This window comes from Furipterus horrens, unplaced genomic scaffold, assembly GCF_987537825.1.
Source record: "Furipterus horrens unplaced genomic scaffold, mFurHor1.1.pri manual_scaffold_5, whole genome shotgun sequence".
NCBI classification, from domain to species: domain Eukaryota; kingdom Metazoa; phylum Chordata; class Mammalia; order Chiroptera; family Furipteridae; genus Furipterus; species Furipterus horrens.
The window spans coordinates 34,721,575-34,749,460 of NW_028327175.1; the positions used below are offsets into that span (position 1 = coordinate 34,721,575).

At 43.8% G+C, this 27,886-nt stretch overlaps 1 protein-coding gene across 1 annotated transcript; it reads right to left on the minus strand.

Annotated features, from left to right (window-relative positions):
• Positions 1 to 8,070: 8,070 nt before the first annotated feature.
• TRIP13 (thyroid hormone receptor interactor 13) lies at positions 8,071 to 27,837 on the minus strand. Its single transcript, XM_090276263.1, has 13 exons — positions 27,631 to 27,837; positions 26,753 to 26,918; positions 24,961 to 25,090; positions 24,181 to 24,236; positions 23,129 to 23,219; positions 21,752 to 21,824; positions 18,209 to 18,272; positions 17,369 to 17,455; positions 16,973 to 17,079; positions 13,864 to 14,017; positions 9,806 to 9,918; positions 8,939 to 9,008; positions 8,071 to 8,501 (listed from the first exon to the last, which is right to left on the minus strand). Exons 1-13 carry the CDS (start codon positions 27,720 to 27,722, stop codon positions 8,406 to 8,408), a joined length of 1,299 nt encoding a protein of 432 aa, XP_090132389.1. The 5' UTR covers positions 27,723 to 27,837; the 3' UTR covers positions 8,071 to 8,405.
• Positions 27,838 to 27,886: the final 49 nt, after the last annotated feature.

Consider the following 27,886-nt stretch of genomic DNA (forward strand, 5'->3'; position numbering starts at 1 on the left):
GCTCCTCAGGGGGACTTCTGTAGCAGATATTCCTCCTGATTTTTATCTAACACATGTGAGTGTGTGACCAGCCTATTCTGCATTTCTGCCCCTCCTTCTAGTCTCAGTGTGGTTTCTTCTGTATATCCTTAGTTATAGAACATCTGTTCAGCTAGTAATTTCTATGTATTTGTGGGAAGATTCCAAAAGTGTTTCGATCATAAAAAAATAACAGATTATAAAAATAAAGGTATCCAAGAATAAATGATAAGTCATGTGATGAAGAACAAAGGTAGCCAGTCACAAATTATAACTCAAGTTATAGAAAAAGAAGATTTTCCAGTCATAATGATAAATCAGAAGATATAGAAAGAAAAATATCCAGTCATAAATGATACTAAGATGCATCATAAGATGAAGAAAAAATTTTCTAATCATAAAAGATAACCAATGTGAAAAAAGCAAATTTTCTAGTCATAAGTAGGAACCATGATGATAGAGAAAAAAAGCCCTGAACTCCCTTTCCTCTTATCTTTTATTGAGAAGGGTGTGTATGGGGGTATACAGTCAGTATACATAAATCACCAATCAGCCTCAAATGCTTCAGTTACTACCAACTTCTATGGATTACAGATAATAATGAAAGGAACACAGCGATTGCTTTTTTAAGTCAAGGTCTGCTGGACACTCTGGCACCAGATGATCACCAGGTGCAGATTTTCATACATTTTTTCAGTCTGATATTTTGAACATTTTGTTTACAACAAGCATGAGATATATAGAGCGGAGCAAGCTTCAAAGCATAATATACATTCTTTAAATCCAATTCCCATGGGAACCCTCAGTGCAATTATTGGGTCATGCCTGCCTCCAGCCTTCCCAGTTTTCCAGTCAAGACTTACAGGCCTTTTACAAGCGTAGCTTGCAGTGAGACTACAGTTCCTGATACCACACAAAGTGGTCCCCTACAATAAATTAATTCAGGTATTGAAGAAAATTTTCAGTCATAAATGATAAGTCACTTGATGAGAATGGTTTTTAGTCACAAATGACAACTCAGATTATAGAGAAAGAATGCATCCAGACATAAATGAAACTCATGAGATAGGAAAACAGTATTTCCAGTAATAAATAATAATATAGTGATAGAGAACAAAATGTTTTCAGTCATAAATGGTAACTCACGTTATAGAGGAAGAAGGTGTTCAGTCATAAGTGATAACTGAAGTTATACAGGAGGAATGCTTCAAGTCATAAATGATAACTCAGGTGATAAACAATAATTATAGTCACAACTAATAATATGAGATAGAAAAAAATATTTTGTCATAAATGATGATTCAGGTGAAGATTTTCAGTAAAAAATGATAACTAAGATTATAGAGAAAAAGTGTTTCTGTCATAAATGATACCTCAGGTGATAGAGAAAGAATGTTTCCAGTCATAAATAATAAATAAGGTGATAGAGAAACATTTCCAGTCATCAATGACCATTAAATTGATAGAGAACAAAATGTTTTCAGTTGTAAATGATAACTCATATGACTGAGAAAGTTTTCATCCATAAATGAAATGATACCTCAGGTTATAGAAGACGATTTCTAGTCACAAATGATAACAGGTTATAGAGGAAACTTATATTTTGATAGAAAACAAATTGTTTTCAGTTGTAAATGATAAGGCAGGTGATAATAAGCAATGTTACCAGTCATAAAGAACTAAGGTGATAGAGTACAAATTGTTTTCAGTCCTAAATGATAATTCTGGTTATATCGGATGAAAGTTTTCAATCATAAATGACAACTGAGGAAATGGAGGAAGAATGTATCCAGTCATAAATAACTCAGATAATAGAGAAATAAGATTTCAAGCCATAAATGATAATTCAAGTTATAGAAAACAAATCCAGGCATATGATAACTCAGTTTATAGAGAAAGACTGTTTCAGCCATAAGTGATAAATCAGGTTACAGAGCAAGAATGTTTCCAGTCATAAAGGATAATTCATGTGATAGAGAACAAAATGTATTCAGTAATAAATATCTCAAGTTTCAGAGGAAGAAAATTTTCAGGCATCAATGATAACACAGGTGATAGAGAACACAGAGTTTTCAGTCATAAATGACACCTCAGATGATTGATAAAGAAGGTGCCCAGTAAAGAAAGATAACAAGTTATAGAGGAAGACAGTTTCTGGTTATAAATGATAACTAGGATGATATGGAACAAAATGTTTTTAGTCATAAATGATAACTCAAGTTATAAAAGAAGAAGGTTTTCAGTCATAAATAAGAACTCTGGTTATAAGGAAACAATGTTTCATACTATAAATGATACATCAGGTGATAGAGATACATTTGAGTTCTAAATGATAATTAAGGTGATAGAGCTAACAAATATTTTAAGTCATAAATGGTATTTCAGGTTATAGAGAAAATTTCCAAAACATAAATAATAATTCAGGTGATAGATAAGAAATATTATCAGTCATACACAATAATTCAGATTGATAAGAAAGGTTTTCAGTTATAAGTGATTACTCAGGATATAAAGGAAGGTTTCTAGTCATAAATGATAACAAATGACAGAGAACATAAATGGTAACTCAAGTTATATGAAAAGAATGATTCTATTAATAAGTAATAACAGATGATAGAGGAACAACATATTCAATAATAAATTATAATTCAGGTTAGATTAGAAAAATATTTTCAGTTATAAAGGATAACTCAGGTTATAATGGAAGGAAGTTTTCAGTCATAATGATAAGTCAGGTGATAGTAGAAGAATGTTTCTTGTCATAAATGATAACTCAGATGATAGAGAAACATCTCTAGTCATAAATAATAATTCAGGTGATAAAGGACAAACTGTTTTCAGTCATAAATAATAACTCAGGTTATAGAGGAAGAGTTTTTCCTGTCATAATTTATAACTCAGTCGACAGAGAAACATATGCAGTAATAAATGAGGTGATAGAGCCCCAAATGCTTTTTGTCATAAATCAGATTACAGAGGAAGAATGTTTCCTGTCATAAATGATAACACAGATTATAAAGAAACATTTCCAGTCATAAATTATAATTCAGATGACAGAGGACAAAATGTTTTCAGTCATAAGTGATAACACAGGTTATAGCAGAAGGTTTTCAGTTGTAAGTGATAAGTCAGGTTATAGAGAAAGTTTTCGGTCATAAATGGTAACTCAGGTGATTGAGAAACAAAAATTGCAATCATAAATAATTCAGGTGATAGAACAAAGTATTTTCAATTGTAAGTAGTAACTCAGGTTACATAGGAGGAAGGTTTTCAGTCATAAATGACAACTCAGGGTATAGAGAAAGAACTTTTCAGTCTTAAAAGATAACTCTGGTGATAGAGCAAGAATATATCTAATCATAAATGATAACTCAGGTGAAAGTAAAATATTTCCAATTATATATAATAATTCAGGTGATAGAAAACAAAATGTTTCCAGTCATATTTTTACTCCAGTTATAGAACAAGAATGATAACTCAGGTTATAGAGAACAACTGTTTTTAGTCATAAATTATAACAGGTTATAGAGAAAGAAGGTCTCCTGTCATAAATCATAATTCATTTGATAGACAAACAACATTTCTAGTCAAAAATGATAGTCTAGGTGATTATAAAAAAATGTTTCCCGTAATGTCATATCTCAAATTTTGGACAAAGGTTTCTAGTCATAAATAACTCAGATCTTAAAGAACATAATGGTTTCAGTCATAAATGATAACTCAGGTTATAGAGGAAGAATGTTTCCAGTCATAAATGACAAGACAGGTTATAGAGGAAGAATGTTTCATGTCATAAATTACAATTCATGTGATAAACATTTCCAGTCAAAAATAGTAGTTGAGATGATAGAGCACAAAATGTTTTCAGTTATAAATCATAACTCAGGTTATAGAGAAAGTAGATTTCCTGTAATAAGTGATAACTCAGGAGAACATAATGTCTTCAATCATAAATGATGTCAGCTAATAGAGAAATATTTCCAGTCATAAATAATAGTTCAGATGATAGAGAAAAGAGTGTTTCCAGCCTTAAATGATAACTCAGGTGACTGAGAAACATTTCTGGTCATAAATGATCATTTAGCTGTTAGAGAAAGTTTTTCAGTAGCATAGTCATGGTGATAGGAGTCACAGCAAGTGGATTCACAGAGAGCCGCTGCCTTCTTACCTGGACCTTCAGGTGTTGTCTCATACTAGAAAGTTGAGCCTCCAAATCAGGGCCTCACTGGCCTTGTATGGCAGAAGTATGTAATCATCACATTCAGTCCTGGATACTATTTACTACACTATGCCATTTCCACAGCAATGTGTGACAGCTAAACAGAGTGAGGTCAGTTCTTGTTCATAACATAGGGGTGGCAGTGTAGGGGTCACTTTCATCCACTCAGTCAGGCCTAGCCTGGGGAGGCTACATCACTTTCTACATGTGGCCAGGTTGTCTGTCCTCAGAAGCTCTATGTATCCCACCCCTTACTTCCACAGACCATACCAACTCAAGGGAAGCTGGAAAAATGAGTTGAATGATCACAGGTGGGATTTGGGGGACACCATCACTGCCACTATCTCCTTGGCTAGTCCTCTCCAGCCCACTCTATCATGGGTCTCTACCTGCTTCTTTCTATGCCACCTCAATTTTTCATCAGCTTATTGGGATAGCTCCCGGCAGAAGCAACCCCGAGTAATTTTCCCGAAGTTAGACACTGGCTATTCCACACCTCCACTCAAAAAGCATAACCTGCCCTGGCTGGTGTTGCTCAGTGGATTGAGCGCTGGCCTGTGAGTGCAGGTTTGATTCCCAGTCAGGGTACATGCCTGGGCTGCGGGCCAGGTTCCCAGCTGGGGCGTGCAATAGGCACACACATTGACATTTGTCTCCCTCTTTCTCCCTTCCTTCCCCTCTGTCTAGGAATAAATAAATAAAATCTTTAAAAAAAATTTTTTTTTAAAGCATAACCTCCCTGGGCCAGTTCCCTTGGTTGGAGCACCATCCCGTACACCAAAAGGCTATGGGTTCCATCCCATCAGGATGCAAACGGGAGGCACCTGATCAATGTTTCTCTCTCACATCAGTGTTTGTCTCTGTCTTTCTCTCTCCACCTTCCTTTCTCTCTAAAATCACTAAGCATATTCTCAAGTGAGGATTTAAAAAAAAAAAAAGCATAACCCTGTGCCAACTCTTTCTGGCCTCAAGGCCTGTGCAGAAGGGGCCCGGGGCCACCTCTGTGAGCTAGGGAAACAGGGACTGAAGCTGCTAGAACCCCCGTACAGTTGGAGCTACCAGGAGCTGACTGCAGCATTTCCCCTGCCCCACATGTCATTAGGACTGACACACTTGACAGTCGTGGCAACCCCAACAGTGGGTCCTTGCGGGGGGATGAGAGCCATCCTAGTGGGGAAGGCCAAGTGGAAACCTCAGAAACTAACCCAAGAGGTACAGGGTATAGGGTGCACCAGTCCTCAGTGTTCAATAGCAGCCTGGCCCTGGAGAAACTGAGGACCCTAGCATGACCACCAGACTCCCTCAGGCTTGATTGAGCAGTGGTTCCATCAGCATGTCCCTATACCTCTGTATCAGGTGTGGGCTCATGGCTGAGGCGCCCCATGGGGCTCAGGTCCATGGCTCATGCCCACTAATTTGAAGGACTCAGAAAGGACCAGATGTGGTCACATGCACATGGCTTCCTGGATGGTGCTCACTTTCCCGTGCCTTGAGTCTTACGACCTTGTGGACTTACTGGGTACAGTGCTCTGGCCTGGATCACCAATGAGGAATTAGTGGCCCACAACAGGAACATGGCTATACCCACCCCTTCACAAACCTGCCCTTTGTGGCCAGGGCAGCCCATCCCTATCCTTGCCCTGGGCCAATGGCAGCATCTAGCCTTGCCAGGCAATGTGCATTTCAGGTATTTTAACTGCACCCCAGAAAGCGCCCATGATAGCCTGTGCAGGGTGAGGAGCCTGGGTTCTTCGTCCTCCGCATGGGGGCTCAGGTATGACCCCACCCCTCATACCTTGGCCCTCCTGTCACAAGCAGGGACCTCCTCTGAAAGGACAGGTGGGTGTAGGGGTCGACTATGTCCCATCTCTTTACACAGGTCTAGTGAGCTAGGTCCTTTGGAGGAATGATGGGCTGAGAGCACCTGTGTTCCCATGCCCTGCCCCGTCCCCTCCCCTGTAGACACACACACATGCAGATGTCTGTATACATGAGCTCAGAGGCACAGATACACATGTGCACGCAATCACATGAACACACATCACTTGTGGGGAGAATAAAGGGGGCCTCAGGGCCTGAACAGGAACACATGGCCTGGCTGGCTACCTCTGCTGACCACGCTTTCCACCCTGGGGCCTTAGTGAGTCCTGAACTCCCTGGATCACATCCTATGGAGTGGTGTCGCCCTCTAGTGGCCCATGGACAGACATGTCAGCCATACCCACAGAACCTCTAGAACACTTTCTGGGCAATGGAACTAAGTCTGGTAGATGGATGCCCCCCCTACACACACACACACACACACACACACTGGAACTAAGTCTGGTAGATGGATGCCCCCCCTACACACACACACACACACACACACACACACTGGAACTAAGTCTGGTAGATGGATGCCCCCCTACACACACACACACACACACACACACACACACACACACACACACTGGAACTAAGTCTGGTAGATGGATGCCCCCCCTACACACACACACACACACACACACACACACACTGGAACTAAGTCTGGTAGATGGATGCCCCCCTACACACACACACACACACACACACACACACACTGGAACTAAGTCTGGTAGATGGATGCCCCCCTACACACACACACACACACACACACACACTGGAACTAAGTCTGGTAGATGGATGCCCCCCCTACACACACACACACACATCTGGTAGATGGACTCCCCCCCCCCCCCCCACACACACCTCTTTCTCTCTCATCCTCAGCAAGCAGGGCCTGCGCTCTCTCTTCCTGAGCTCTCTTCACCCTGGCTGTCTCCTTTGCTGTCTGTTTCTTCATCCACAGCACCCCGGGCTCTCTCTCTCCTCCCCAGGCCCCTTCCTTCCACTTGGGTACCCGGACATTGGGTATTTCAGCAGCAAACCCATAAAATGAAGTTGTTTCATAGTCCCTGCCCACTCCAGCCCCAATATTAAGGCATGGAGCATCCCACCCCCTTCTTACCTGGTGCCCACAAACCCCACCTTCACCCCCATTACAGGGTCTTTGGAAAACCACAGAGCCAGACACGCTCCAAGGCAAAAGTCACTGGATGTGCTTCTCAATCTGGCTAAGCCGAGGATGGCAGATGGCAGAGAAAAAACCTGCATGTGCCATGGCTTTGGGGGTCCTCCACCATGCAGCCTGAGAGAACCCCTCCCCATAACTATGTGTGCAGTCCCCATAAAACTGCACAGCCTCTCCTGCCTTGATCCTCAATGCATACAACAGTGTAAAAGTAATCATGTGAGCAATTTTTAAGTAATATTCAAAGAGATTGGGAGTGATAAGAGAAACAAAATGAGAAAATTCTGGAAAAAACGTTTTAATACTTAAAAAGTTATATAACAAAAGGTAACACGTTCTTTTAAAAATGTGTACAAAACACTAATAAAATTTATTTTAGCATGAGATAAGATAAAAGCAAAACATAATATTCTGTGGAATATACCAATTTTCACATCTGTTAACGCAAAATTTCATTTGAACTGTGATAACATTATTGAACAGAATGGGGAGAGATACTGCTGCACTGCTTGCCAGTGCTGGTTATGAGGGGCATTAGACACATTTCTAATGAACGCAGAGGCTGCACCTTTCCCACAAAGGGGACCATGTCTGACTACTGTGAAGAACACTTCACCTAGAATTTTTTTCTTTATTTCTATAACAGAGGAATAGGTTTTCTTTATTCATTAAATCATCTGAAATGTCTGCATTAAATAAAACAAGCTCACTTCAGACAGCAAATGCTGCCTTCTCTCTTGAATGATGTGTACATTTTTAATGCTAGACCACATTCTTATTTATGGCAATGTAATTTCTTGTTTCCCTAACCTATATTAATCATCGTTTTTAAACAAAATTTGTCAACATTTGTGTCCAATCAACCACAGGCAGGATGAAATAAACACATCTAGACAGTTCTTTACAGAGAGCCAACAGAACTTGAATTTTATCACCCTTTTATGAAAAAATGACAGGCCACCTGCCTTCTAATATGCATTTAAAAATATGTAAATACAGTACACTTCTTTTAACAACGCTTGGCTCTGCAGGTCTATGCCATGCTATACAAAGATATCTGAGGAAGTGACCTCGCTGCTTACGTTCATGACGTGGAAACTGCAGGTGCAGGAGCCCAGATCAAACACAAGAGGAAAGCTTCTTTCTCTCTTCAAACTGCTTGTCCACTGCCAGAGACAGGGCCTGGAGGAAGCCTTCAATGGTGACGGTGGGGGCCTGGAAAAGTATGCAGGAGCCATGGGGTGAACCTCACCCTTGGGGGCCACTGGAAGCACCCATCCCATTCATGATGCAGACAGCACAGGGGATAACTGCAGGCTACAGTTCTGTGTGAGCTAAGCCCAGACCGGAGGGGCATGAATGAGCACCTGTGAAGCTTGGATGTATGCTCTTAATGTGCATAAGCAGACACACAGCACAGCCACCTCCTCTCAAAGGGCTTGAGAGGGCTCCACTGCTAAGGCATCAATACTAGCGCCTTAGTATTGTCAATAGCCCCAGGGGCCTGTCGTTTTAGAAACTGAGGTAAAATAAGGAGGATATCCACCCCAATGAAATTAACTGTGACTCCTAGCAAGGCCACACCCTGCTGGACAGAGTGGGTGGTAGTGAGAAGAGTACCCAGCAGCAGAGGATGGCTGTGAAAAACGTACCTGAACGTACAGCGCGTGAGCCAGAAAAGGGAGTTTCCTTAGGACACGGCCGCTAAGGCCCTCGCTCTTCCTGTGAATGTAACCAAGTTCAAGGATGTCAATTCCATGTGAACAGCCATGTGTTTCAGGACTACTTTCCCCATCCCTGTCTCTGAATGTTCCTCCTCCCACAACCCCTCAAGTTGGGCTGGTCTCCCTCAGTCCTCAGTTACTGCTCCAAGTGGGACGGTCTTTGCTGCCCTGATGGGCCACCGATGGGGCATTGCTGTGCTCAGGGACTACAAATGCCTGCCCAGTGGCAAGGATTACCTCCTGTCTTTATTTAAATTTTTGCACAAATCTCTGAACTACTCCCTTCTGTCCCATCTCTTCAATAGCTAATCCAAAAAAAAAATCCTTAAAAAAATACTATTCTTTACGCTATTCCTTTGTTCAAAACCTTCCACATGCCTCATGGCCTCAGAATAAAGTTCAAACTCTTTGGTCAGAACTTGGAAGCTCCCCTCACTTGGCCTCGGCAATGTAACCTGCCTGCACAAATGGTGCCCATGGCCTTCCAGATTTCTCTCCAGTTTATGTGAAATCTAACCACCCTCTGAAGCGCTGCTCCATTTTCCCACATTCCCTTGATCCCTGAAGCCATCTGAGAACTTGAAAGCTCGACCTTCATCCTCTGGTCCCAGAACCCAGGGTCTAGGGGGCCTGGGGGCTCCTGATGCTCGTCCAGCCTGTGTGTGATGAGTTGGGATTCAATTCCCTGTCCTCTGACCCCAAAACCACTATCCCAGACAGCTACAGTCAATTATGACTCTCTGCTACTACAGCAAATGGACTTTTCATGGTTACAAAAATGAGGTCCATTTGCACCTTGAAATTTCACTCAAAAGGAGGCTCAATTTTGACACGTTGTTTTCAATGAAGCCAATCATCTCCAGCTCGCGGAGGGTCAGCAGCTGTTGGCGAGGGTATATGATCTGACACTGAGAAGACAGGGGGCAGAGTGTACATGGTCAACAACCGGATGGCACTGAGGGAACAAACATAAACCACATCACATCTTACAGACATGCAAACGGGGCCATTAAACACACACAGCTGACCAGGAAACAGGCCAGTTCCCCTCTCACAGGTGCCTGTGTGTACACCTGTACAACCCCCACCCCAACCCCCGCTTCTTCAAACAAACACAAGAATACAAACAACAAAACATGTCTCCAAAACAAGCAGAGATCCAGCCTCTTCTATGCTTTGGCCAAAATATGTCCTCGCCATGTGTCAACATGGGAGTCCAGTCTGGTATTTGGTCTCAAGTATATCACACAACCTGTATATGGCAGAGTTAGGCCCTGGAGCCAGGACTTCGCCTATCTTTCACGAAGGGTCTGTGTTTGTTGTTTTTAAGGTAAGATTCTCATTTGGTGGAATAACACAGACCCAGGACCTGAGCCTCACAGCTTACCTTGTAGACCACATGTCTGCACATTGGACGTCTGCCAAGTAGCCACCCTGAACTGCCGACTGCCACAATGACCACTATTGAATGACTTCTAACATGAACTGTTTTGATTCAGGAACCAGGAGAGAGGAGAAAGAAGGAATGGCTTTCTCCACACATTTTGGAGATTTGGTGAGGATCATGGGTAAAATTAAGGAACAGGGTGGTATGTGTTTGGTGTGTTCCGACCCCCGCCTAACTAAGTGACTGACTACTGCAGGCTCCCTGCAACTTCCCCTGAGCTGCCGCCTGACACGCCTCCATTGATAGGTGCTGGCCTCCAGGTTCCTGCAAGAATGGCAGACCTCAAATTCTTGAGAGAGAGGGAAACAATCACATTTCAGCCTTCAGGACTAGCCAAATTTCCACTACAGCATTGGAATGCCTTCATTTCCTATAAACTGTATAAGAAACTACCCCTGCCCACATGCTCAGCTCCCAGAAAAAGTCCATGCATTTGGCTACACCTTGGGACATCCCCTGGATTCACAGACAAGTGTGAGTATGACACCACACTGAAGGCACTTGTGATTTTCAGCAGGATCTGCCATCACACTGGCTGCCTGGCAGCAATACTGCATTAAAACATTTCTGATGGTCACTTGGGGTCTCAAGTCAATCCATGGGGGCCTTCTCCCTCTCCCACACTACAGAAAAGTAGGACAGAATACACATGCCAGGACAGTGCTCACCCAGCTCTGAGACCAGTGCTGAGGCCAGCTCTCCTGTCCCTGTCACAGAGGCTGTGTCATCCTTGTTGAGGATGTTGAAGCTCTAGATCCATGGTGCCAGGAGTGGATATAGGGGTTGAGGGGAGGGTTGATCACATCCCACCAGCAATTACAATGATGCCATTACCATGACACCATGTAAATGCCCATTTGTTGGCTGGCTTGGTTATTGCCCATGGTCCCCCAGTGTCCAGAGCTCCTGGTACCAGATACACGTCAGGTTCCTGTTAGACTGAATTATAAGACACTGACTATGATAATGTGCTCACTGATGCTGCACTCACTGCTGTCACTAGAACTGTAGCCGAAGACAGGCTGTGAACCTTTAGTCAGGATAACTTCCCTGTGAACTATAACCTCCAGTTAAATAACCTCCCTCTCAAGTACGATCTCCAGTCAGATGACCTCCCTATGAAGAAAGATCTCTAGTCAGATGATCTCCCCGTGAACAACCTCCAGTCAGATGACCTCATTATGAAGGACCTTCCAGTCAGGATGACTTTCCTGTGAACCAGGACCTCTACTGTTCTCTCAGGGGAGGAAGATGAGGACCACAGAGAAGGTCACTTGCAAAGGTCATGAGAACCAGAAATCACCAGGAACACTGACCACAGCCCACACCCCTCCCACTCACTCATCACCTATAGATAGATCAAACAATCATGATGATCATTTTGTGCCAAAAAGGCAAACATACTGAGTCAGTGGCCATAACTTTTACTATTAACAATACAGAGACTTCCAGCCAAGATGGAGGCTTAGATGGACACACTCAGTCTCCCTCTACAACTAGAAAGGAATACAACTACCTCAAAACAAAAGATAACTAGAAATTCCAGAAAATAAAACTACACGGAAGCCCAAGGTATGAAGTTATAAACCAGCGGCGCTCCTCGGACGGGTAGGAGGGGCAAAATACGGCGGTGCTGTTTGCAGTAGCACCAGGGACAGCGGCAGGAAGAGCCATCCCGGTTGCAGTCGAGCCCCAGCAGCTCGCGACCCCAACGCTGGGAAAGGCAGCCCCCGCATTGCCTCAGATGGTGAGGCCCAGAGGGCGGGAGGACGGATCCTGGTCTCCCAGCGGAAAATAACGGCAGGAATCCATCTTGGACCCCCGCCCCCACACAAAGCGCCACAGTGCCGCGAAAAAGGTTGTGGATCGCTGCTGGTCTCTGGGTAGTGACGACAAAGCGCCACAGCGTGGTGGAAAAGATAGCAGATCGTCGCCGTCCCGGGGTTGTGATTAGTACACGGGCTCCGCCCCCTATAGCTTGCCCAAGAAGCAAAGTGAAACACAAATCTTTCGAAATGAGGCAGACAACTATAGAAATCCCGGTGATGCAGCTCACCAGGCAGCAGATGAAGATTCTGACAGATGAACAAATAAGAAACCTTTCAGAGGCTCAATTCAGAGCTACAGTCATCAGGTGGCTTACAGAATTAACAAAAGATTTGAAACAAGATGAGAAAGGATTGAAAGCCACTCATAAAGAACGAAAACACATACGAGACAAGTGGTGAGGAAATAAAATCCAGAGATCAAATCAACAAACCAGAACACAGGGAAGGAACAGTCAACCAGTGCAGAGAGAGGAAACAGAAAGCAAGGAAAGTGAGGAGAGGATCAGAAACCTCTGGGACAGCTACAAGAGATAGAACATACGGATTATAGGATTGCCAGAGGGCGAAGAAGAAGAGGTAGAAATTGAAAAATTAAGTGAAAATATAATAAAGCAGAACTTCCCGAACTTGGGGAAGGAAATAGACTTACAGGTCCAGGAAGCACAGAGAGTTCCAGAAAAACTAGACCCAGGGAGAACCACTCCAAGACACATTATAATCAAATTTCAAAAATTAAAGATAAAGAGAGAATCTTAAAGGCAGCAAGAGAGAAGAAAAGAATCATGTACAAAGGGGTCCCAATCAGACTATCAGCTGACTTCTCAAGGGAGACCCTGTAGGCAAGAAGGGACTGGCAAGAAATATTCAAAGTAATGAAAATCAAAAACCTACAGCCACGATTACTCTATACAGCAAAATTGTCATTCAGAATAGAAGGGCAGAGACAGTGCTTCCAGGACAAAATAAAACTAAAAGAGTTCATTAGATCCAAACCACTATTATATAAGATGTTAAAGGGACTGGTTTAGAAAAAGGATCAAAACTATGAACATCAGAATGAAAACTGCATCACAAGAACCAACAACACAAGCTAGGGAATTGAAACAAAGGCAAACTAAATAGGCAACAAGAGTGGAAAAAGAACTTATAGGTATGGGGAACATATTGGGGGGAGGTTAGCAGGGAGGGGTAAGGGGGGAAAGGGAGGGAGATGATATAGGAATTAAGAAGCATAGTAGGAGGGAATGGAGTAGACAGGAAGAGGTTGAGAAGAACTATATGCACAACCAGTGGGCATGGACTAAAAGGGGGGGACAACTGGAGGGAGAGGGGCCACTGAGTGGAGGAGAGCAGAGGGAAGGGAAATTGGGACAACTGTAACAGTATAATCAATAATACATATTAAAAAAAATACAACTTGCCAGGTAGAACTGAAATTTTTAATCTAAGGAAAATGGTTAATGCCATGTCAAAATAGCTTATTCCATATTGAAACTAGTTTTAAGTTACATCAAGAAATTTTAAAAATATAAGAAACTTACTAGTTAGTAGAGAGAAAAAACAAACAAAGTATATACCTTCATCAGTTCTTCCAAACAAGAGAAGTAGATTTTGAAGATGGCTGCTGCAGAGGGTGGCCCAATATACTGCCTGATGTCTGCCCTGTCCACAAAGGCCACGTCGATCCTCTCCGTGATATTGGAAGTGGTCAGAATCACCACATTGGAGTGCCTGGAGGCAGAGGAGTGAGGGTCAGTCACCCCGTGCCTGTGAGACTTGATAATATGCTAATCTACAGAGGGTGTGTCAGGAGATTCCCTTGAAGGTTCCAACAGTCTAACCGCTGTTCAGCTAGCTACACTTCCTGCCCCAATATGAGCCCACGAGGCCTCCGGAGGCCCCACAACTCTGAGCTCCTGGCAACAACACAGCATGCCAGGCCAACTCTCCTGAGGCCTTTGCTCTACCTTCTAGAAAGCTCTCCTAGACACCTGCTGGCTGTTTCCTCACTTCCTTCAATTGTGGTAATGATCAAATCTCTGTACTACATCCCTGACCGCCCCATCGCCTGATCCCCGAGCACCCACACCCCTGCCTGCCTGGGCACAGCCACACAACTGCTCATCATCCAGCTCTCATCAATATACTTTGGTGCTGAATTACTTATGCCCTTTACCAGCTGCTTTTCCTTCTAGCTTCCAAACTCCACAGGAGAGCCACCATTGTCACTCTGCTCACTGACATGGGCCAGCACAGAGCAGGCAAAAGACGCCCTGGGGAGTATGCTCCCCAGCCTGGTGGGCTTGGGCATAGGGGCTATGGCAGCACTGCTCTCAAGTCCCATGGTCAGCATGCAGGTGGTCCACAGGCAGCTGTGTGGCCAGGGGAGCATCTAGAAATATCAGCTTCACCCGGACTCTGGAAACAGGTGCGCAGCGTTCTGCAGGGTGAGCAGGGCAAGCCAAACAAGAGCAGAAATGGGAACACAGGGCTCCCAGAAGCCCAGAGGCAAAAGGGACTGGTATAGGGGCTGAGTGAGCAGGGTGCTTGATGCAGCAGCACCCAAGTGGGAATGCAGAGGGAGCACATGGCTGGAAATGCACTCCGGGAAAGGCTTTGTCACCAAGGGTCTGATCCATACCAAGGCAGGTGTGGACGGATCACCCAGAGAGGGACCTGAACCAGGATGTGAAAAAACGTGATGTAACAGAGGTAAGAGAGAAACCAGAGGCACACGTCTCTCTGCTCCTTTCTGAACCCACACACCCTGGTGACAGAAGTGTCAGGGCAACCCCATGTCTTGGCCTGAGCAGTGGGTGCACAGCACAGCCATCAGTCATGGGAACCCAGGAAGTTGGGGTTTTAGGGCCAAATGAGCAACTTGGGAGCATGTCTGATGTCTGGTCATGGTGGACACACAGATGTGTGACAGGAACTTGCCCACCAGACCTTGAGTGATGCTAGAAGACTGAAGGCTATGAATAGGCTATGCAAGGAACCCCTGAAGAAACAGCGGGGAAACACTGGCAACAGAAAGTGAGATAGCCAGGAGAGTGGAGACAGGGGAGTCAAATGCTGTGAACATTTCCAGGATGAGAAAACTGAGCACACGGGTGAACGAAGAGTAGCAGGAGTATAAACCAGACAGTCAGGGAGGGATGGAAGTAGCAACGAGGGCTACACCTTCCGCGAGGCTTGCTTGTAGAAAAGGGTTCTCGGAGGCTTCTGTAGTTGACCCCAACAGACGATTACATTTCCAGGAAACTAGAGATATTCTTATTGTAAAACAATGATGAAGGCTGAGATAAGATATTCCTTAACATAATTTAGTTTGCAACATTCCACATTCAATAAGCTAGCTTCTGAATGATGCTTTGGAGCCCTGGCCCCCTGGAATCAGAGACACTGGAGAATGAACATGAGGACTCTGGTTGACAGGGGAAGCACTGCAGTCCTGCAAAGAATAATAGATGGGGGCTCTGGTTTGGGTATTACTTCCTTGTGGGAAGCTGGATTGCTGGATTAGCTTTGGGTACATTGAGCAGAGACCCTGCAAGGCTAGACTTTGGAGACATGAAATCGGGCTCTATGAAGGGTGACCAAGTGATGCACCTGCCCAGTGCCAGGTCTTCAACCACGACACGCTGGAGCTAATGCAAGAACGCAGCAGTGGGCACTCTTTGTTTTATGTTTCTCCACAGGGTGTGAGTTTCCACCACAGCCAAGTTCTGTTTTACATTTTTAATACTATAATAAAGTAAAAAGTGCTTAATTTCTAAAAAATGAATTCAGTATATGCTGCCTCAAAAGTGGAAAAAGAGCAAACACTCATGCCAGAGGCATTTTTAGTTAGGAGAGCCGGAGTAGGGGAGCAGGGTCTAGCGGTGTGTGATCCTCACATATCTCTGTGAAGTCTTACATAGGTGAGTGCATCAGCCTTTACAGCCATGCACCACATAACGATGTTTCTGTCAACAATGAACTGCACATCCAATGGTGGTCCCTTAAGATTATAATGGATTAGAAGCAAAAGGTTTATTTGCAACCTAAGAAAAAGCTGGACCCGACTACAGTGTTGATTATAGTGCCAGTTCTGGGTGGTTTAAATAGACGAGAAGGTTCAGTGTGCTGTCCTCCCACTGTGCACCTGTCCATGGCTGGGACCCCAGAGTTGGCGAGGGAGAGAAAGGAGGGGAGCCCAGGAGCCCACCTATCCCTGCACACATAGTCAAGCACACTAACTCATTTGCTTTCTGTTTCTCCCTTTTATTATTTTTATGTCTTGGGCTTTATCTCTCCAGGTCTCTTTCAATCTCTGCTCTCCCTTTATCTCCTCTTTTCCTTCCCTCCTCCTGATGTGTACTCTCCCCCCAGAGCTTCCCTCCACAGCCCCCCTTTGCTCCCCCAACATGAGTGCACACATACACTTTTCTCTTTTATATCATATTTTTACTAGACCTTTTCTATGTTTATGTATGTTCAAACGCACAAATACTTACCATGTGTTACAATTGCCTACAGTATTCAGTACAGTAACATGGTGTACACATTTGTGGCTGAGGAGCAACAGGCTGTATCATATAGCCTAGGTGTGTAGTGGGCTATGATGTTCACACAACAGCACATCACCTAATGATGCATTTCTCCGAATGTATCCCCATCGTTAAGTGCACATAACTGTATTACCTTTTAATTTGATCAATTTGGGTCAAGACAGCGTTGACCACACGGATGGCATCTGAAGGCTCAGTGCCTGCCCTGCAGGCATTACGGGCAGCTGTGAGGCTCTCCACCTGTGGGGACGGAGCAATGAATCAAAAATTACAGCACCTGGCCCTACAGGGCATCCATGGAACACATCAACCAAGCAAGTGAATGAACAAATGAATGGGTGGGGTGTATGGGTGCTTGGGGGTGCCAGGAGCTCATCATGTGGGATGCCAAGGAAGATAGGATTACATGAGACAGGGACTGCCCAATGAAGGCTGGACTGAGCAAGGGGCTGGTTGCACCCTGGCAACAATAAAAGGCATTCAGTGTTGAATTTCTTCTATCACAGGTTTAATGTCAGGACATGCCTACCTCGTCAATCAGTACAAACACCAGAGCGTCTTTATCATCAATTAGATCCTGGATCTTTTGGAACATTTTAGTTACTAGCTTGCCACTCTGGAACCAAAACAAACACTCTTAGTATTGACCTGCATTCATCATGCTGCCTGGTGCACACATGTTCTGACCTGGCATTGCTCTGATCCCAGGTGCTCCCACAAGCCCACTGCCTCCTGACAGCCCTCAGAGAACTTCTTAAACCAGAGTAGCCAGGTCTGCCGGGGTGGAGGTCAATCCAAATGCCCTCTCTCCCTGCTTCATGTGTCAAGACACTGAGACTTGATCCCACACCAACTCCGGTCCAGGGCCACATAGCTCACGTGCCTGCCTGCCTTTTACTTCCCCTCTCCCAGCTCACAACTGGGAATGAGATGAATCATGGGTGCAAACATGCAGACCAGCTGGGCACACCCCTTATGGACACTCCCTGTTCCCACTCCCATTCACCAGAAGGGCCTGACAGGGTTGGCTGGAGCAGAGCACTTCAGTAGTGAGGGACCCATGTGATGTCACCTTGTCCAAGCCCCTCAGTTCACAGATGGCTGAATATGGCTCAGAGTCCGAGGGCATGCTCAGCTAGGGGTTAGAAATCAGGATGCCCCTCTCCTCTATGTTGAGTGTCCTGTCCCACCCAGTCAAAAGTCTGGATGTACCCAGTCTCTCGGGCCTCAGACTATTTCCAAGTTACTGCTTAGCTCTAGAAGTTTCCTCTGACCACAAAGTCAGCTGCACAGAAAGTTTACTTAATATACAGGACAGCTTTTCAACTACATGGATGACAATCCGGAGAATTAGAATATTAATACTTACTTCTGAAAACCACTTAGAAAAGAGGCTGTGGCTGTTTATTTCAATTAATTGGCCATACCGGTATCTAGGATGATAAAAATGAGTTAAGACAATTACTTGACAAACTAGTCCCCCCGTATCTCCAGTGACAGCACTTTTGCTCATTAAATATAGCATCTCTCAGCTACCCAGCATGTTGAGAATTACTAACTTGTTAAGTCATTATAATCACTGACAAAGAATCAAGGTACCTAACAATCTGCATACTAAATAAGTATGAAAAATCCAACAGAATGCAATTTAATTTGGTTGAAGCAAATTAAATTATTCAAACAGAACAATATCTTCATTTGAATTAAAATAAGAGTAAAATCCCTCTACTTTTTAATGTACTTGTAATTTATATTTATGTTTAAAAAGTATTACTGGTACTAATACAGCAAACAAATCTAAACAAGCATCAGAAGTTTTGGCTAGAGCTGAATATTTTTTCCTCCTTCCACCAAACCTTAAAGAATGGGACAATTTGTTTCCCGGCACAAACTCTAGCACCCTGGATGTTCAGATGGCAAAAACCAAACTTACACACTAACTGAATGACATCCAGCACTAACAGTCCAGTCACTCAGGAGGCAGCTGAGGAGTCTGGATGCACTTAGCTCTGACTAGAGTCACACAGGAAACCAGACTGAGACAGGACAGAAGCTAACTCCCAGGTCCTCTCCACAGTTTATTTCATGTCAGAAGTCCACAGAAGGAAAAGAATTACCTTCAAAAAGTATCACTGACTTTCCATTTAAAAAACAGAAAAAGAACCCTGGCTGCTGTGGCTCAGTAGACTGAGTACAGGCCTGCGAACTGAAAGGCCACTGGTTCGATTCCCAGTCAGGGCACCTGCCTGGGTCGTAGGTCAGGTCCCCAGATGGGGGTGTACGAGAGGCAACCTATTGATGTGTCTCTCACACATTGATGTTTCTCTCCCTCACTTTCTCCCTCCCTTCCCCTCTCTCTAAAAATATGTGAATAAAGTCTTAAAAAGAAAAAAAAGAAAGAAAAGAAAAGAAAGAAAAAGACCACTTACTAATTCTGTTCACAAAGAGAGGAAAGACAGATAATGTAACAAAATAAAGACCAGGTTGAGTATTAAACAGTTAATTAATTATAAAGCATTTTGATTAAGTAAAGTGAGCAACAAAGGCCTGCTAAGGCTTCTTTTTTGATTTATAAGACACAAAATAAATATATATTTCCGGATCTTTGTGTAGCCATGTGTCACTTAGTGATGGGGCTACATTCTGAGGAAGTGCATGGTCCGGTGATTCCGTCGTTGGGAGAACACAGGCACTCACACGGCCCCGTTTGCACAGCCCACCGCACATCAAGACCGTGGTACAGCCTGCTGCTCCTGGGCTGCCAGCTGTACAGCCGTTACTGCGCCCAACAGCACGAGATTAAATCAAGCACAAGAGAAAATGATGCCATCGAGAGACACAGTAACCACAAGACGTATGATGCCGGCATAACAAGGTATACATACAATTTAATAGAAATCTCGTTTTATAAGCAGAAAGAGTATACTGTAAAATAACAATAAAAAGTATAGTGTGGTAAATGTATAAACCAGTAACATAATTTATTGTCATTACTAAGTATTATGTACCGTCCATAATTTATATGACTGGCAGCACAGTGGGCATCACCACAAATAGGTGAGTAATGCGTTGTGCTCTGACACTATGATGGTTACAATGTCACTAGGCAATAGAAATTCTTCAGCTTATGGGACCACCATCATATATGCGGTCTGCCATTGACCGAAACAGTTATATGGTGCATGACAGTACTGGGGAAACTTGTATTTCTTGTAATAACATCTTCACTCTCTGGTGTGTTAGCAAACTGCCCAGAGATCTTTAAACACAGATGCATTTCATTCAGTATGTCAAGACAAAGGCCAAGTTGCTAAGCATAAAATAAAGGGTTAAAATAAGGCAATTTACAAGACGTTTTGAAAAGAAAGTAAATATTTAAAAGTAAATCTCACAGGATTTCCTTTTCTAAAGCCAAACAGGAGTAACAAGTGCCAGATTTACTCTCGGCTTTCATGAATTAGAAAACTGGACAGAATAACTGAAACAACATCTACGAAGGACACTGGACAACAGGACAGGCACTGAAGGGCCTGAGAGAAGGGAAATAATGTAAGCACTACAATCACCAGGCTCCATGCCTGTAGCACCTGCAGAGGACCCAAGAAGAGCACAACCACTGTGCTGAATTGAGGAGACAGAAGTCCAACTTCAAAGAGCCCAAGGGGGTAAGAAGCTGAGGAGCAGAGGTCCAGAGGGGAGGCAGACTTTAGGAACAAACACCAGAAATCATAGTGGAGTCCCTCTAAAGGTTTACTGAACATTTGGACATATATGAGCAGGGAAACACGAGGCTCTCCAGATCTGTGAGCTAAATGGTTACTGGAGCTCACACAGACAGCCAAAGCAGAGAATACTTGTTATTCACTAACATGTTCAACTAAGACCCCAGCCTGGGGCCAAGATGAGAATTAAACCTAGAACACTACACCAGAGCCTTCTCTAACAGAGCTTAAAAACAAACCTCAAAAGGATCACAACAAATCACAAGTAAGTGAAATGCCTACCAGAAGAAGACCCAACATTCCTTAGAGAACCCAGACACTTCAAATCACAACGTCCGCATTCAAACAAAAATTACCTGACATGCCAAGAGCATAAAATCTGTCCTGCAACCAGAAGAAATACAACAGGCTCAGAAATAATGATTATGAATTTAGTCAATAAGAACATTAAAACAGCTATTACAAATTGTTCAAGGATTTTAACAGAACATTGTGAAAAGTATAAAAGCAAAGAGAACCTCAGAGAAAAAAATTCACTATCAGAAATGAAAATTTCACTGACTGGAATAAAAAGCAAATTAGATACTGCAGGAAACTGTCCAAAAATGAAACAGACAGAACCTGAAAAAACAAAAAAGCCTATCAGTGGCCTGTGGAACAGTATCACGCAGATTAGCATGTAAATAAATGGACTCTCAGAAGAGGGGCAGGGGCGGCAAGAAAATTAGTTAAGAAAATAATGGCCAACTATTTTTCAAATGTGATGAAAATATAAATCCAAAATCAGACAGAAATCAATGGGAGACAGACAAATCCACCACTAGAGACTTGGCCATTCCTTTCCAGTAAGGGAGAGAATAGCAGACCAGACCATCAGCAGGGACATCAAGTACCTTGAGCTGACATCCACAAAACATACCACCCAACAAGAGCAGAAACTCACTCTCTGAAGCACACATGAACAGTCAGCAGGACAGACCATGTGCTGGTCATTAAGCAAGTCTCCATAAATTTAAAAAACTGAAACCACAACCCAAACTATGTTGAATATAAAGGAATTAATTTACATTGAAAGAGAGGGACCTACTATTCACGCAAAGTTATTAAAAAATAAAGACAGCTTCTGCCATTATAAAGGAAAAGCAGGGAATCCCACTCCTGCTACTCCACTCTTTCAAATTACCAGTTACCTGCTTGAAAGTCGAATGGTCAATTTCTGGGCAAGGGCTCTACACAGGGACGTTTTTCCAGTTCCTGGAGGACCTGTAACAAAATTTAAGCAAATATGTGTTTAAGTCCGTGGTGTACCAAACTTCTTAAAACAGCAATCGCATTTTCCACAAAATACAAAATAAGCGAGTTTAATATTATGAATGTTACTACAAGCACTACTTGTTAACTCACAATAAGTCTGCTAGCAGAGTGTCATAAAATATTGCCGATACATTTTTAAAGTTTTCCCTTCTTTCTTTCTAATTTGAATTTAACTTGTGTTTCTGGTCTTAGCCTCCACTGCCCCTAGCACAGGCCATGCTTCCAGGCCCAGGGGTTCGCTCAGCAGTCTAAGTGAGCACTGCATTTCCTGGTCTAATGTCTTCACTGACACCCTCCTTGTCCCCACATGTCCTCTATGTGGTACCTTTCAAAGGTCAAACACACCTTTCTAGCCAATCATCAGGACTCAGGCACTGAAGCTCGCTGTGTCTGCAGCCCACTGCAGCACCGTCTTTCACTATGGCTATTTCTACGTTGGCCAGCACCCCATACTAAACCAGAGGATGCAGGTGAGGACCCTTGATTGTATAGCTTCTTGTTCTGTGTGTCACCCAGCATGCCTTGCAGAGGTTCTGAGATGACCAATGAAGAACAAATGCACATAATAGAAAATGGTACCATGCTGAACTTTGATTTTCTACAAGCATATTCAGTAAAAAAAAAAAAGGAAATACATAACAAGTTCTAAATGAAAAATAAGTGAAATATGTATTGATTGCCTACTCTGATCCTGGTATTAGGACAGTGTGCTAAGGTATCTGCTATTTAAAAGACAATTTTTCTAAAAGTGTATACAAGTGTACAGTCTTAACTGGCATAAAAAGGCTAGTTACTCTGAACTCCTACATCACCATAATTTGGGTATCCTAGATTTCTTTCCATCCAATGTTAAGAAAACTACCCACTATCTTCCTCTGAGAAGAACCACAGAATTTCCATCAAGTATGGTTTTGCAGTTTACTATTCACAAAGCAAGGCTCTAAAAACATTACAAAGAATTATGAGGCAATTTCTTCTTTATGATCAGTTGGGGAAATAAGAGTTAATTGAAAAGCTTAGTAATAATATAAAAAGGTCACAAGGCAACAACTGGGTGGCTGCCAAATGAAGGGTCAAGTAACAAACGCCCAGAGTAATGTGAGCTGCATCGGCTTCACAGAGAAGGAACATTTTAGGACAAGTCTGGCTCCACCAGAACAAAAGTGCTGTAACTGCTCGCAGAAGGACAAAGGTATGAGTAAAGCCTGACATGACACAGCCCATCTTGTCAAACGCAACCCCACATGCTTTACCATGAAGCAACACCACTCGGTTCCAGGTGATGAGATTGCAGTCGACATTCCTGTCTGAAAACAGTAATGCTGTCATCACATAATCGAGGAGCTGAGTGAAGAAAGGAAAAACAGATAAAGAAGCCAACAGGCAAAGGTTCCCACTATATGTGCTCCTATATGAGCAGCAGGGACAGGAGCAAGGCAGTCCTCCAGTGACTCCCACCACCAAATGCTTCCTGGATACATCACAAGCTTTCATTTTAGAAGGTAACTTAAAACAGAAGGGGATGAGTGTGGGCTATTACTATGACAAGTATATAGGTAAACACAAAGACACTTTCATTAAGAATGCCGAGATCACACAAAATAACCCTGACTGGGGTGGCTCATAGGTTGAGCATTGTCCTGAGAAATGAAAGATCGCTGGTTCCATTCTCGGTCAGGGCACATGCCTGGGTTGTGGGCCAGGTGCCCAGTTGGGACGTGCAAGAGGCAACTGATTGATGTTTCTCTCCCTCTCTTTCTCCCTCCCTTTCCCCCTCTCTAAAAATAAATAAGTAAAATCTTTAAAAAATAACTAAGTGATTTATCAAGTAAGAGCAGCAGGCAAGCACATTTACTAAAAGATAACAACAGTCAGGACTCCCTCGTCTTGCTGTGGCTGCCCAGAGCAGCCTGGAGGGATGGGATACAGACTTTTAGTGTCCCCCACACCATGCAGAAGGACCCTTCCCCTTGAAGGGGTTGGGACGTACTGGTACTTGCTCAATTCTGTCCACCTGCTCTCTCTGTCCTATAGCACAGTCCCCTCAGTCCCCACAGGTTCCTTAGAGTGAAACTCCACAGAAACTGTCTTCATATTTGGCACTCTTCCTCTTCCCCCTTAAGGGATGCTGCAGAGACCAACTCCACTTGGGAGCTATCCCAGAGGACAGACACCCAGGATACTGGCTGCTGGTGGATAGTGGCTTCCAAAAGCCCATTTGAGTCAAAGAGCTCTGAGGTACTGGAGGACAACACAATAACTCTACTTCAAATAATGGGGCCTTTGGGGAAAAAGTGCAACTTACGTGAGATTTGACTTCCACATCGTACACCAGGCTGTCCCACAACCCATGGAATTCAGCTGTGACAGAATAAAACAAGAACTTAAGTTCAAAAAAGCAAGCATTTACACCTACAGGCAGGATCTGCCCTGGGTCACCCATGCTCTCCTCTGCTGTACACATCATATGCTAAAAGTCTGATTACAGGAAAGTTACTTTTTAAAAATTTTTTCTTGAAATTAAATATGTAAAATAAATGCCAGTTATGCAGGACTTCTGACAGATAATAACTGGGTAAGAGTTACTTTCTGTTATGTTATTATATACAGTCATCTTTTGTGGACCCCCACTTTTCACAGCACAGATCCTGAATCCACCACTCTCCCTATAAGCCAACACTTGGGCAAAGCAGACCAGCAGGCCTAGTCTAACCATTAGGACATCAGACATAAAACCTGGTGACAGAGTTAACCCCAGGACTCTGCCTGCAAGGACACACTGGCAAGTGCACGAACAAGCATCGAGACAGCAGGAGGAAGGAGTGGTCCAGCAGAACTGACCAACTGGGCAGGAAAGAAGAGTATATGGTCACATCCGCAATGAACACTATCTGTGAAAAACCAGTCCAAAGAAACCCTCTACTTTACTCTTTTTAAATATACTTCTCATTTTATAAGAGCTAAAATGCCGCGAAGTCCTACAAAACAAACTAAATCTCTTTGGTTAACTGACTTGGCAAGTCTGAGGCGTGCCATCCTCTGACGTTGTGGACTCAGCACACTCCACTGTTACTGTCACACATACCTGCAGGCAGAACCCAATGATTTGCTGCAATTATATTCTCTGATTCTTCTTCCAAATTTTCACTGATTGGGCCATCTTCACTCAGGTGGAAGATGTGAAGTGCAATAGTGCACACACTCAAATTGATGGGCTGTAATGAGAAGGGAAATCAAATAAATCTATACAAATGGAGAAACTGCTCACTTTTTAATTCTGAAAGTCTATTTTTTTAATCCTCACCCAAGAACAAGCTCATTGATTTTAGTGAGAGGGGAAGGGAAAGAAACATCGATTAGTTGCCTCTCATACGAACCCCGATTAGGAACTGAACCCGCAACCTAGGCATGTCGTACGCTGACCAGTAATCAAACCGTGACCTTCTGGTTTACAGTGCAATGCTCCAACCAACTAGCCACACTAGCCAGGGCTCTACAGTCCATTTTTAATGTTGAAGTCCAAAAATAAAGACTGAATGTGCAGTATGTTTAAAAGTAATTCTGAGATTATATAAAATGGTTACTTGTTTTATTTCAGATTTTGAATTAGCTCTTTTAAAAATGTTTATCCATCCTCCCCTTTTAGAGTCCAACATATATCTGAAAAAAACTTTATTGTTTTTATAATTACAAAAGTAACACATGCTTGTTGAACAAATTGCAAATATAGAATGAAGAATGACAATTTCCCTACATCCAACCTCACAGGTGTTGCTCTATAACACATCTAACACATATTTGACCCAAAAGTGATTCTATCACCGTTTTCTACCCATGCCTTTCCCACTTCCTAGAGCTTGGAGACGATTCACATCAGTAGATAGAAATCTTCCTTTTTCATGGTTATATTTGATGTGAATGTCAGATGTTTACCAATCTCTTATGAATAGTTAAAATATTTCAAGTTGTTAGGTACCACTAACAATAATACTTGTTCATATATTATTTCTACAAAGTTACATAATTATCTGTTAAGATAAATTCCTTGAGGTGAATCTGCAAAGATGTTCAGTGGGCGGTACCCATGTCTTCCAGTTAGGCTGCACTACCTGCCCCTCCACAAGTGCTGGAGAGCGCTCCAGTTTCCCTCAGGCAGGCCAGAATCAAGTACAACGGCATCAGATATGAATATGGATAGAACTCCATCAATGACACAAATGTTGGTCCTAATATAAGAATGGGGAGGTCCACTACATAAGTCTTATTTTAGTGCCATACCGATTCTTCCAAACTGACTCTCTACATGACAGAAATTGTCCAGGTACCAGTGACGCACGTTCCTGGGGCAGGCACTGTGTTGTTTTTACAGCGGTAAAAGTGCCACAACGCATCCACACTGTCACACAAGGCTCTCCTTAGCTCCCACACATAAACTCTGTAAGATGGTGGGCGAGGCAGTCCGTACAGTGGACCAGATAAAGGGCTTCAAGAGGGCAAGCTCATCTCCTCATCTCTGTTGTCCCCGTACATCCTATGGTCCTAACACATGCTAAGCACTCCGTCAGTTTTGTTTACTGAAAGAGTAAGAGAGAAGGCTCACAGGCCTCATCAGCGCAGTCCACTGTTCTACGGTGCTGCATTCTAATCCCTGGTTTCCAATCTCTCCCTGGCTGTACTGACAGCATGCTGACACTGGGGCCATGACTACTCCCAGCATCTGGCTCCTGCCAGAAAGCCAGGACTTGTCTGATCATCCCACCAAGAGGTAAGCAAAGCAAAACAATTTCTGACATAAACTATCAAAGCAGCAAGCTGACATTTAGGGCACCAACTTTCTATTCAGCTAAGGGCTGTTGCTTCACACTGAAAGTACTTACCTGTGGGTCTTTAACTTTTAATTCTGTGTCAACAATAGACACAGACTGCACATTTCTAGTCAGAAAAGGTTCATCAAACTCAGTCCACGTGTAATCACCAAACACAATATTATGCCTGTTGAGTAGCTTTCCAACACTAAGCTTTATATCTTCTTTTTTTGCAGTGCTGGACAAACAAAACATACAAATCAGTTCTAGGTTAAGAAGCAAGATTTTAACAATACTTTTTAAAAAAATAAATCAGGGCATACATAACAGAGTGCAGCACTTAAGAGTAGAGGAGGAGGAAGTGAGCCTCTTTGGGGTTAAAGCTAGAGTCACTCATTACTACTGAATGCCACCTGTATGACATGGAGCAGCCCAAGGGCTGGGTGCCTCAGCTCTCCATCAACTAAAGGGGGCAGTAGCAAGACCCCTTGCTACACTGGGCTACTATGAAGATTAGTCAATACATTCAGTGTTTAGGACAATGCCTGGCACATAGTAAGCACTCAGTAAATGTTGGCTATTCCTATTATTAGTGAAAGAAAGAAACCCCACAGCTGTGGGATCAGGTCAGGAGTCTGCATTTTAACAAGTGTCCAAGGCCTGGCATTCAGTCTGAGAAAACCAACCACTTCTGGCTTGGCATTCAAGGCTGCACTCAGCCCACCTTGATGTCTGACGGCCACGCTGACTGATTCTGAGATCACACTGAGAGCTCTGAGTATCTGGCCCGTCCCAACTTCCAGCTTTTCTGGGCTGCGCCCGGCAGGGCTCTGCGTGGGACCTGTTCAGGGTCGGGCCAATGAGTCTGGACCGAGTGTTACCAGTAGGGGCTACGCAGCAGGCGTATCCGCTCAGGCCTACCCAGGTCCTATCTGGTCGGGCCGGCTCACCTGCCGCTACGCTGGTGGACCTCCACATGGACAATCGGAGTCTCGGCCACGCAGGACAGCGCCTGCTTCAGGTCGCCCACGGCCTGGTCCATGGCGCCGCCGCCGCGGCCACGAGCACCGGGTAGCCAGCCCAACAGAGGCCGCCGCCTGACGCCCAACGGCGCCACCACATTAGCCACCAGCTCCGCCACAGCCGCCACCAGGCCAGTCCGTCCCTTCCGCGCTTTGAATCTGCCGCGCGCGGCGCTCCGTCCGC

What these genes read in the sequence shown, in the direction of transcription:
- TRIP13 (XM_090276263.1), bottom strand. Translation starts at nt 27,722, where the DNA reads ATGGACCAGGCCGTGGGCGACCTGAAGCAGGCGCTGTCCTGCGTGGCC. An exon ending in GTCCACCAGCGTAGCGGCAG is followed by an intron (nt 26,919 to 27,630) that starts GTGAGCCGGCCC and finishes TTGTTTGTCCAG; the next exon opens with CACTGCAAAAAAAGAAGATA. An exon ending in TTTCTAAGTGGTTTTCAGAA is followed by an intron (nt 17,456 to 18,208) that starts GTAAGTATTAAT and finishes TTTTGGTTCCAG; the next exon opens with AGTGGCAAGCTAGTAACTAA.